The sequence below is a fragment of the Chamaea fasciata genome, unplaced genomic scaffold (assembly GCF_029207755.1).
Source record: "Chamaea fasciata isolate MVZ Bird 193981 ecotype frontalis unplaced genomic scaffold, bChaFas1.0.hap1 SCAF_4, whole genome shotgun sequence".
In the NCBI taxonomy this organism is placed as follows: Eukaryota; Metazoa; Chordata; class Aves; order Passeriformes; family Sylviidae; genus Chamaea; species Chamaea fasciata.
Genome location: NW_027094089.1, coordinates 57,816,415 through 57,829,115, shown reverse-complemented (window position 1 = coordinate 57,829,115; position 12,701 = coordinate 57,816,415). Strand labels below are relative to the sequence as shown.

Genomic DNA, 12,701 nt, shown 5'->3' with positions numbered 1-12,701 from the left:
TTATCTTGGACTTCAGAAGGATTTTCAGTATCTGTTTCTCTTCTGCAGATTTAGGAATCTTTTTTTGATGCCCACTCTCACCCAATGTCTCACCCAATCCAAAGGCATGAGCCCTGGTGCTTCATATTATCGGGTGACTGTCTGGGAGAAGTACACTTCCATTGACTTGGTAAAGGACATACTAGCTGGGTAACAGATTATAGTGAATTAGAGCTTTTTTAGGACACATATTACACAGTACCTTAGCTATGATGTTCAATTTAGTGATTTAAGTATGTGTATATGAAATTTATTTTGATACCAGTCAAATGATTTCCCAAGCCCTAGATGTAACTAGAAAACAACTTAAAAAGAAGAAAAAGAAGCCCTGTCTGTATGCGAGGGATGTTGCAAACTTTTCTATTAGCAGTCTGGTTGTCTATCTCCTATGGTCCTGGAGGAGACTTCAAGGTCTTGTTTTTTGCCCCCTTGAAAAAACCTTGAAAATCTCAACTATTTCTTGAAATGGTTTGAGTACCTCCAAACGTAGCGAGTGTGGGGAGGATGGTTCTGAACTCTGGATGTTTCTTCGATATTTGACATAATACAAAGAAAATGGTAACATTTAAAGAATTTTAGCACTGACTTTATAGCTCATCTACATGCATGTGTGCGTGCATGTGTATACACACACATTTCCTCATAGGCTGAAGTTGATTTTTACTGCGGATTTACTATTCTATTTAATGAGGATTTTAAGAATGATTTATTCAGTGTTATTTATACAAAATGTTAGAAACATCAACATTTCATCATACATCAGAAATTCATATGAAATTAAGTGAGAACTTTACGTCAGTGTTTGACATAGGGGCATCCATCTCGGCGATGATATTGTGATGTCTGATTATTTTCTTAGAAATGGGAAGAGCAAACATTAGGAGGTTTGGGGAATGTATTCAAACAACAGTTCCAGTTTTTGTCAAAAATTACTTTTCAGAGAGTCCTTCACAAATAAAGATGTATATGATTTCTTAACAAAACACAGTTTATGAACACCTTTGTGGTTTTTCTTCTGTTTCTCAAAATAGCAGCTTCAAAATTTCTGTACTCAAACTCATATAAACCCTTCTTTCCTTACCACCGCCATTAAAAGGCCCCAGGAAAAGGTTCTAAAAAGAGGAAGTTTAAAGGGCACATCCATTCTGTTCTATATTCTTTTAAGCATGCTGTTTGCACTTAAAAAAATCCCAACACTGAAACTACTTCCACACCTTTACACATGTATTTTTCAGTCAGCTTTAGTTTCTGTAAGATTTTTTACTTTTCTTCCTTCTTGGTAATGCAATATCATTAAATGATCAGAAACACAATGAAATTGCAATACTTTTGGCTGCAGAATTAGGTCCTTAATTTGCAAAAAATTGTCACGTTTCTGCATATTTACTCCAGAGAATGTGCATTGCACTCAGAGACTAGGGCACAAGATTTTTCAGAATCAGGTTTTCCGACTCTGGAAATAGTTTTTCTGTTACAAATAATATTCTTTTCCTGTAGCACCACAAGCTTAAGCGGCTGTATCTCTGCCTTGAGTGTAAACAACTGCAATTACTTCCAAAGGTAGTTAATTTTATTTCAAAGGATATTTTCTTATCAATCCTCTGTTAACTTGCAATCATTACATGTTCTGAATTTATGAAGATGATTCCTTAAAGGAGTTTTGTCTTTTACATGCCTTTTTCCTTGTACATCGCTGCCATGAATAACAATATTGTAAATTTATTTTGACTGTGACTACATTTCATGTTAAGTTGTGCACTTGGTTTATAACATATTCTTCATTTACACAACACTGGATGTACTGGAAAATGTTTTCCCAAAATCTAACTAAATCATATTTATACACTAAATGTTGAATACATGAATAATTATAAGCCCTTTGTAGCTAGAGCCCACACAAAGCTTTAAAAATGTACTAGCATACATGCTGCTATTTATTTTCTAATGTACTTAAGAAAAAAATATATTTGCCATGGAAAAAGTGTCAATGCATAGCAAATTTGTTGCATTAGTGCTCCAAAATATCTATAAATAACCACACTCACCAATATATTATGTGCACTTCTACATGTATTTACTGTTGAAAAAAAAATCAGTATATTGTTGTCAGTTTTAAACTTTTTAATACAAATACTTTTAAAAAATATTTTCCTCACTTTATTTAAAAAGTCTTTATTAACAGTGAGGTGAAAAGTCACACAATGGAAGAGAGAATCAAAAAAGGGACAGCACAATGTTGTATGACGTTTTAGCGCACTTCGGTGCCACCATTTTTTTATCCCCGTATAAATGCAGCAAGTAGTGAAAAATGCTGCTTCATTGATTTCAAACATATATTTGAGATTAAGGTGACGAACATATGATCACTGTTCCTACAGATGAAAATGGGCATTTGCATCTTCAGGGAGATGCAGTTGATTTATTCTACAAATCTACAGATGTTCATTCAACAAAACTCATATATCTTTTTTCTCTTAGAATCCCTCACAAAATAAAATGCCTAAAAAGAAGAGTTTGAATGAAATAATATGCCACTCATGCCTTTTATCCTTCTCCACCTTTTTCGCTAGTCTGTGATACAGGGATTTTACGAAGCTTTTCCCTTCCTGTTTCTTTTAAAAATTCTGAGGAATAGGGAAAGAAAATATTCATTCGGAACAAAACAAAGTAAGAAAAGAGAACTTTCTCTCCATGAAGACACACAATAAAACTAAGAGCAAGTGATTGAAAAGTCAGGTTTACATTCTTCCAACTTGTCCTGTTGTGGGTAAACTTTACACTTTACTAGGTTTATATGAGCAACTCTCCTATGAGAGTTAAGTTAAAAGAAAATCTGTCTTTTATCATTAAATCAAAATATCTCCTTTGGTGTACTATAATCACTATCTGTAAGTTTCATCCCACATTGTTACTATATTCCACTATAAAACGTGGAGGTCACAGCCTCAAAAAGGAGTCATAATTTTCACTTCAAAATAGGTATATGAGAAGGTTCAAAGCAGTAAACTTAATAATTCAAAGTCTTCTTGTCATGACTTATGTGAGGCTTTCACCTCCACCACTCCCCATCCACAAACAAGGTATTTTCATCATTTATTGGGAATAGTCCAGTACTCTGGCCCCCCTAAAGGTGGCCTCTTATCATGAAGCAAACTGTATCAAATCCACAACATAGATACAGTTCTTGATCCTTCGTCCTCAGCCTGATTAATCTATCAGAGATGCAAACAGAATTGCAAAATATGAAAACAAGAAAGCACTACATGTTAATTGGAACAATTTATGATTGCAGAGTACCCAGACACCCAAAAAAAGAAATATTTTTTTTCCTAAAAGTTAAGTAAATCTGTATAGAAGGAAGTAGAAAGAAATGGTAGAATTCTGAAAATAGAAAGTAAAGACGGATGGAAGAAAATAAGTTTTAAACAAAAATATCTGCTGGATATTTATATTTACAATTACCATTTATGTAAGGAAATTTGCATATTAAAGGTTTTGGCATAACATGTCAGTTTTCCATGACTTTATAAGATTGTTGGGCACCTGTGATAAACATTTTCTAAGATTCACTTCACAATCAGCTTTGATTCTTTGAATAGAAAAACAATGACTGTTCTCATTGCTTTCAATGAGAGTAGATATAAGTAAATTCTGGAAGATATTTAAATTTCAGAATCAAGTCTGCAAGGTCACAGAAATCCTGTTTGTTTTCTGAGATCCAAGTCAACTGACCAGGGAAAACCAATAAATGCCTTGTGTGGGTCAATTATTGTCATCTAATGCCATTTATGATGCCTTCAACCCAATTCCTGTATGTCTCTTCCAAAAGACATATACCTTCTGCAGAATCTATGAAATTCACGTCAGGCCACACAAGTATTTCAGATACCCTATGGTGTCTAAAGTAACCCTACAATCTTCTTTTTACACAATTTAAACCTAACCTTCGTAACTAAAAATTTGTTTGTACAACGTAGATAGCTTTCACTTTGTCAGCATAGTAAGCGCCTGTTTGAGTGGTGTAATCAGACCTTATCTCACAGAGGTATAACAGGTACTTATTAAGAGTGCACAATGGAAGTGCTCATGTAGTTCATGTTCATGCACTGTATAATTTCTATAATTTAGAATAAATTAGTCTTGAGGTCTGGAGCAAATCATAGATCCATAGTTCCAGAGAATACATCTCCAATAGTGCACTGAGCATTACTTCTTGACAGAAGCATCATCACTAATTTCCAGGGACAATAACCTTGATCATCTTTTGGTGTTTTCGCTCTAGATAAATTAACAATTGTTAGTCTTTTACTTGATCTCTCCAAGCAAAAGTCTTGCCTTTTCTCCCCCAGGTTTATTCAAAATGCCCAGATTGTGCATGAGTCTCTTGGTGGCATCACCTGACCGTAAGTGAAAATCTACTGCAAAAGAGATTTTAAAATATTTCAACCCACTGTACACTCTTAAGTTTTGGTAAGCCCGCCAAAAGTAAGGGATAATGAAGACATCAGTCACATCCCAGGGGAAATAAATACAATTTGTTCTGGACATCAAATGCCATGGCTCAAAAGCAGATGCTGACAAAAGCCAACAGCAGCTCAAAAGGCATTTTCAGTTTTAGGGAGTAAGACGGATAACCATAATGCAGTACAGAGAATTTCTTTAGTAACACAAAGTATTAGAGTCTACCTTTCACCTTGAACAAAAAATCATCAATCAAATTTTAAAGAAAATTCATAACAACTCTCCCATTCAAAAATCATATTCAGTGTGAACATTAAACTTCATTTGTAGAAGGTCACATTAGAACAGCCGGAAACTACCAACAATGAAATTGGTTACAATATCTAATTCACTGTTACATAAGATGCATTTACGGTATAATAGCTAAGGAATGCATGTAACTTAAAGAGGCCTGCTACAGCAATCACTGAGACTGAACATATCGAATATAGTAAGTCTCAAATCCATTGCATTTGGGGTAGTGTGCAAGAACTTTTTCTGTCCAGTGAGAGCATCCTGCCTTAGCAAGAAAGTCAGACTGTCACATTATTATATTGGATTAAATCATTAATGACAATCAGAAGAAGTATTCCTTTTGATTTTCATTGGCTGTGTTTTGCATGCTGAGCTCACTTTTCAATGCAGATTCAGCACTGTCTTCATTTTCAGATCCTTTTGCCTCATTTTTTGAGTATATGCCTTTCTTTTTATAAACGCGTATGGCTATGGCTGTGATGCAAAGTAGGATGAATATGACAACTGCTATCACACCTACAAGAAGAAAAGAGAGAAAAAGTAATGAGAAAGGACAGACAGATAATAACATGTTAAGTCAGAGAGCAGGACAAAGAAGGAATGACTAGATCACATAATGGAAGGGCTTACAGGAAAGCCTCAGAAATGAGAAGACATAGCTACTTTCAAATCCGAAACAGCACTCTAATATAAGTTTCATGGTGATTGTTTTGAAATTTTGCACAACAACAATAATAATAATAATAATAATAATAATAATAATAATAATAATAATAATAATAATAATTTCACAGATCATTACCATTTCTAAAATTTTTGAATGGAAAACCACTAGGGGCTTTAAAGTATTTTCAATAAAAGGGTTTCTTTTTCTCCTTCACTATCAAGTCCTAGATCTCCACTGGTTTGGGAACCCAAGATAAGGAACAGTAAGGTGAGATGCTTCTCACAGAGGTAAGCAAGACCTTACAGACTGTCAGCCCATCTTCTCTCTTCCTCATTCATCCTTTCATAATGGTCTTAGGACCTTAGGTTCATGAGTCAGAGGATGGACAGGAGAGGAATTCGAGGAGATGTGAAACAGAAGGGAAATGCATCATGTTTGTCAAAAAGGCAGAAAATAGGACTAGGCTGTTGGGATGGAAAGAGCACTAAGCAGTCTGGATAGCAGTTGTAATGCAGTGGCTCAGTTACAGTAGACTAAGGGACAGCCTGTTGCACAACTTGGTCACCACTGCAAGAAAAATAAAAATACCTAGTCCCTTAGCACTGTAGATAAAAACATCCAAAATTCAGCATATGCCAATTTTCTTGATCTCTACTATGAGCAGCCACTCATCATCGTAGAAATATTAAGTTTTTAATACAGTAGATCCTTCTCTGAAATGGACTTTGCAATCTAAGTAAATCTTGTTTATATTTATATTAACTAGAACTATCATTCTTTTATTTCAATCACTGTAGATTCTCTCTCTAAAGACTTTTCTATAAACTTGTTTTGTCTGAAGTAGCTGAACTGATACTCAGTTATATTCATTTAAGGGTGTTTAACACTAAATTTTACTGAATGGTGCACAGTTTGCTTTGTTTTGACTTTTAAACAAATAGGCAGAAGAAAAATTGTGAGCGCACTTTGTTGTTAGCACACTTAAAAAATCCCCACCCACACTAAGTTATCTAGTACATAGTGATCTTTATGTACAGATACTTAGGAAAATAATCTTTTGAAACAATAAAGCCAGTTTTGACAAAGCTAGACATATAAAAAATTCAGAAAACATATTTTTAAATTCTGACCTTCTTTGAAATCAATGGTAAAATTTTCATTTGGTGTGTATAAAATTATACAGACATAAGTATCTCTTTACAAGCAGGGAAGCTTCTAGGCTTAATAATCCCATTTTAGTATCTTTGGTACTACCCTCTTAAAGGTCACTGGTCACGCAGTGTGCTTTTGCATGCACTGACCATAGCAGGTATCAGTGATTAAATGGAAGACACAAAAGTGACTGTAGGCTCTTATCCTAACTCAACCATTCACCGATCTGAACAATTTTAACTTCAATAAAAAGCCTGGACAGTTTTATTCTACTAAATTCCACTATTTACTCAGGCTTTAAAAACTCTTAGAAAGTAAATATTTTTAGAATCTAAAAGATACAGGGGGTGACCTTTTCATTCCACTGCCCTTTCTGTCAAAGTGTCTATGCAAATTGAAAAACAACTATACTGCAAAAACATCATCTTTATGAGTGAAAACAAGTTTATTTTCTCGCCTCCTCCCAAAAGAAGAAATACTCCCAGAAATTCTCACAGAGGATGATTGTCATAGGAGAAGATACTATGCCTTTAAAGAAAGTTTGAACTGACAGAGGCATATACTTGCTTCAATATTGGTAAAAGGAGTTCAGTTTCTGATGAGGGTCCGCAACCCCAAACTGTCCCTATTAAGGCTCACTTGAGTAGTCCTCATTTCTGCTAAGAGACAGAACAGGTAGATTTCATATGAATATCCATAGGATTCATATGAGATGTATCTTAAGGACAAACATCCAGAAAGGCACTGTGATGAAACCTGTATATCCTGATTATCAATCAGTCCTGCACTTCAAGCACACACATCCATCCTAAGCTTTATGCTCTATTTGCTCTGACAGGCATAAACACTAAAGGGACTATCACCATATTCACTCAGAAGTAACTGACTTCTACATGGTTCTTCATCTATTCCTTTGATTAAAAAAGAAAAAAAAAGTATTTTGAAAATAGTTTATGAATGGTCATTTATAGTTCTATTTGAGCTGATAAAAATGACCAAAACAAGAAGAAAATGAGGAGATCGTATTTCAAACAACAGTAACTATTTTTATTATTTTTTAACATGCATTTTAAGCTATAATTCAATGCAAGTGAAAGTCTTTCCAAGAATACACTGCCTTCCCAACAGGAAACCAGACTGAAATTTCCTCAGACTGTCAGAGGATTGATTAAAGCAGTGTTAAACCTCCTATTTTCAAGAAAATGTCTTAGTTCAGATTTACTAAAGATTTTAAATTTGACTTTATAGCGAAAGGTAATTTTTTTTGGCAAATCAAGAAGAAATTGTGGTTCTTTTTTAAATATATGCTTTTTTCACAACAAATCCAAGTACTTTTTAAAGGAATAGACACCACTATAATTCAGGTTGAAATTGTTTCCTTACTAAAATGTTTTTCAGTAGAATGTTCAATATATGGAAATATGGCATTAATTTATGAAATAAGGAGAGTGTGATCAATTGTATTCTAAAACAATGATTGACTTTTATCTATCTACCAACTGTAGTAAAATGAAGAGTTTTTACCAATTTCTGATGCACACAAAGCTATGACACATCTGTCACTTCATCACTGACAGATTCACAGTTAGAAAAAAAAAGTTTCCTGTGGGTTTATTACAGTCTCTATTACCTCCAATAATTGCAGAGTCACTTCTGATTGCATTAGCTAAGGGCTTTCCCTCATCTATTGGTCCAGAGTGATCTGCAGCAGAAAAAAGAAAAAAAAGAAAATGACAGACAAATAGAAGATGTGCTTTTTTAAGAAATTCTCACACTGTTACAATTCATTTACAATCTGGTACCGTGGCAGTAGTGTGGGTCAGTAAGCATGCACAGAACATCAATGTAGATGACACTTTGCAGAGATAAATAGAAAAATGTAAACATTCAGATGAAAAGAGAAAGGCTAGAGAAAAGGAATTACATATAAAAGAGAATTATTTACAAACTACTCCTGAGATATTAACCCACACGGAAAAATAAAAAGTCAGTTGAGATTCAGGTCATGAGTATTCTATTTGGATTTTGCATCAGAGATCAGAATAAGTGATAACCATATGCTACCTGCAAATGAATGTGTTGTTTCACTTGATGTTGAGTCAGCTCCAGTTAAAGTTCCACAGTTGGATTCAGTGAAACGCCCTTTTACAATGACAGGGGCTGAGCTGCTTTGGTGCAGTGCAGCCTTCAAAGGAGCAATGTGGTTGAACTGCACTGAAGACAGGCAGCCAACAAACCCCTGAGAGTTTGCCTTCATAGTCTCCTCATCTACATCACTGTTTTCTGTTAATCAAAAGGAACAGAACACAATTAATCATAGTGCAAAAGTACAAAATAAAGTGTCAGAAGAATAAATGAATAATTAACCTGTGTTCCTCTGAGTATATTTGAATTGCAGCAACATATGTAGATTCACTGAATCCCTTTCTTGTCTGACTTTATCGAAAAGACAAATACATTCAACCCCCACCCCCCCTTTCTTTTAACAGATGACAGTTGCTAATCTGCTGAGGGAAATGCTTTTAAATTCATATAGCAAGTTCCAAAGCAAAAAGTTTCTATTGTAAATAAAGTATTTAAATTTAAATGCAACAGTTTTTCATTCTGCAAAAATATAAGACTGAAAAATGAATTCCAGAAAAATGCATTTTATTGGATTTCTTCTCACAAATAAATATTTTTGGAACATATTCATTCCATAGACTCATATATCTACGTCATTCCAGCACCACCAAGTCTGTCAAAATAAAAACCCTGAAGATCTCAGATCCCCAGACTCTTGAAATCCATCAAGACCTTTTATGTGAAATTTTTAAAAATGAGTGAGTGTTCAGATTTACTGTACATTTCAAAACATGATACCATTATTAGCACTACAAGGAGGGAGGAAAAAAAAATGCTTCCTCACTTTTTCTCTCAAGTTGACTTTCTGAACACATGTGACAAGTATTGTGCATGTTAGAACTCTCTGTTAATTCACCAGGTAATGCTCACTAATGCACCACTTTTGATGTGGAAAACAAACGGTTTGTTTACTCTGACAGTTCTAATTTAAGCAAAAACTCTGGAAGTACTAGCTATAAAGGAGGACTCATAAGGGAAATAAATTTGCAAATAAAATGGGAATTTCACCTCATTAATTTTCACTTCCAACTTGTCCTAAAACCCACAAATGAACTTGTGATCTTTACAATAACTACCATAATAATTTTAAGTTTTACAGTGCATTCCTCAATAAAATTAAGCTTAATAGCAAAAAATGGGATAATGTGTTCAGGTAGAATGTGGCAAAATAGCAGAGTAGCATTTTCCTCCACTTATCTCTGCTTATTGCAGTGATAATAGACTACTAGATAGATGGATGTCAGCCAAAAGTCTCCTCACCTACACTGATGGATTACATAAGATATTGGCTGTTAAACTGTCTCTGCTTTCTTTGCAGCTGCTTTAAATATCTACCACTATGCCCTGAAGGATCTGCTAGGATGGGATGTGTTAAGAAAAAGATTAGCAGTGAAGTGGCAAGAAAACATTTTCACAAACCCCCTGTGATAAAAATATATACCTCTAAATATGAGTCAGATTGAAAACCTCAAGAGGGGGGTGGTTTCTATTATTTTTTAGTTCCTATATGAATCATTTATTAAACTGCATATATGTATAATAGGAAAGGAAATATTTTACATCCTTTGATTTCACTTGACTCCTTAACTAGAAAATTGGTGATAAAAGTGAAAGGGCTTAGGAAAGACTACCATCATCCACTTTCCCGTTGAAGTAAAATTTAACTGACTGAAAGTGACACTCAAAAACACTCACAAGTTCAACATGTCATGAACCAGGACACCCAGGTCCCTTTCTCCAGTGCTGCTTTCCAGCCTCTCGTTCCCCATTATGTCCTTACATCCAGCTACAGATTCTGGAACTTGTCTTTGTTAAACTTCATACAACTGGCAACTGCCCAGCCCTCCAATTTGTTGCTGCCTCTCTGCAGGGTCTTTCTGCCTTTAAGGGAATCAGTACTTCCTCTAAATTTAGTATCATTGTCAAACTTACCATACCTTTGAGTTCTGCATCCAAGTCATTCATGAAGATGTTGGGGCCCTGTGGAACCTAATCAGTGGCAGGTGCCCAGTATGAGTCACCCCATCCACTGCCTGACCCCTTTTTGCCTGACCCCTAAGCCAGCTGCTCACCCACCACAGCTGTGGGCTGGACATCTTGTCCAAATGGATCCTGTGAGAGCAGCTTCAAAGGACTTACTGAAAAAGATTACATCAACTGGCTTCCCTTGATCAACAAGGTCAGTTATGTTGTCATAAAAGAAAATGGGGTTTGATGAGCAAGACTTTCCTCTCATGGACCTGTACTGGCTGTGACTAATGACTGCATTGTCCTTCATCTGTTTCACAATGCCTTCCTGAATAATCTTCTCAATAATTATACTAGGCACTGAAGTGAGACTGACAGGCCTGGAGTTTCCCAAAGTCAGCCTTGTTACCCTTCTTGAAAGCTGGGACAACATCAGTGACCTTCCAGTCAACTTATACAGATTCCATCATTCGAAAACCATGGAGAGAGGCCTGGCAGTGACATCAGCCAGCTTTTGGAGTATTCTTGCTTAAACAGGTCTCATAGACTTACAGGGATCTAGCTGGAGCAGGAGATTCTGCACAAGTTTTGTTTGAAGAAAGAAACCGAGTCATATTCAAATGCAGAAGAGCTCAGAAAAGTACTTCTCAACTGAAGATAATTATTTAAAAAAAAAAAAAAAACAACTTCCCTCTGGGGTTTTCCTGAACAACATTTTCAAATACAAGAAATACATGATTTCATATTTCGTTAACTCTTTATGTTTAGACCTCTTCACTGCAACAAACATTCATTATTTTTTTTCCTCTGCCTTCGTGAAGTGTTCTTCAGTCTCTAGATAGGACTTCACTGGAATCAGAGCCCAAAGCAATCAGATTTCTAAAATAAATAGTAAGCCTTCTTTGAAAAGGGGGAGAAACATATGTTTTCTTCAGGACAGATTATGACACAAATTGGGCTGAGTGCCCAAGAGGTTATTGTAACTCTGTGCTTTGCACTGCTGTGTCATGGTAAAGCCATCATATAACTGAAGAAGATCACACCTCTGAATTTCTGTAACTATACGGCTCTTTGAAAGAGACAATATTGGTCCTGGTCAAAATACCAATAGACTATTTGTCTAAATTTCATAGAGGACATTTTTAAGTAAATTGATATAAGTTTGATATTATATTTTATAACAAAGATAAAAGAACCTTTATTCTGTACTGGTCACTGTGGTATAAACCTTATGTGAGTGTGACTGGAATAAACTAATACACTTCAAAATATTATGCATTTCTGATTCAATTTTATCATCAAATTATAAGTTTGGAAATATTTGTAAAAAATTTTGTTGTAGTAGTTTTTATTTCAGCTAATATTGCTTTAAAGTTATGCTGAAGTGATCATTCTCTTTTCCATTTTCTGTGCATATCTACATACAAGTTCTTTTCTGGAGTGTGAGTTTTATATATAAAATCTATATTTCAAAAGTATATATTTCTGTTTGTGTTAGAGGTACTTAGTTTTCCAGTAAGAAAACAAATCAGCTACACTGAGATTCTCGTAATGATAACTAAATAATAATTCAGATTTTTTTAATGGTGTATAAACATAGTTTCTAAATGTCTTTAATACATTTTAAGCTATTTAGCATTTGGTAATTGTTCTCATAAAAATAACTATTACTGTACGCATTTTATTATATATTTAAAATTATTCTTCAGTCTTTTCTAGATAACACTGTCATAATTGAAAACAACAACCACCTATTTGACAGATAAATAATTATTTGGGTGACCATATCCAAATACGTGCATGCAACAGCTCAATGTCTAAATAGGGACTGGTGACCGGTGGTGCTCCTCTGGAGTCCACACTGATACTATTTCTGTTCAATATCTTCTCTAATGACAACAAGAGTAGGATTGAGTGCATCTGAAGCAAGTCTGTGGATGACTTTAAACTAAATGGCTCAGTTGACACACCTGGGAGATGGCATGCCACCTAGAGG

The 12,701-nt window shown here is 34.9% G+C and overlaps 1 protein-coding gene across 1 annotated transcript in view; it reads right to left on the bottom strand.

The window, feature by feature from the left end:
* Window positions 1-4,559: 4,559 nt before the first annotated feature.
* CNTNAP4 (contactin associated protein family member 4) overlaps window positions 4,560-12,701 on the bottom strand; it is a 208,929-nt gene continuing 200,787 nt past the window's right edge. The window contains exons 22-24 of the mRNA XM_066181677.1: window positions 8,678-8,896; window positions 8,244-8,315; window positions 4,560-5,310 (exon numbers count right to left, since the gene is read on the bottom strand). Coding sequence (XP_066037774.1) covers window positions 5,117-5,310; window positions 8,244-8,315; window positions 8,678-8,896 — 485 coding nt within the window. The 3' untranslated portion in view covers window positions 4,560-5,116. The remainder of the gene's footprint in view (window positions 5,311-8,243; window positions 8,316-8,677; window positions 8,897-12,701) is intronic.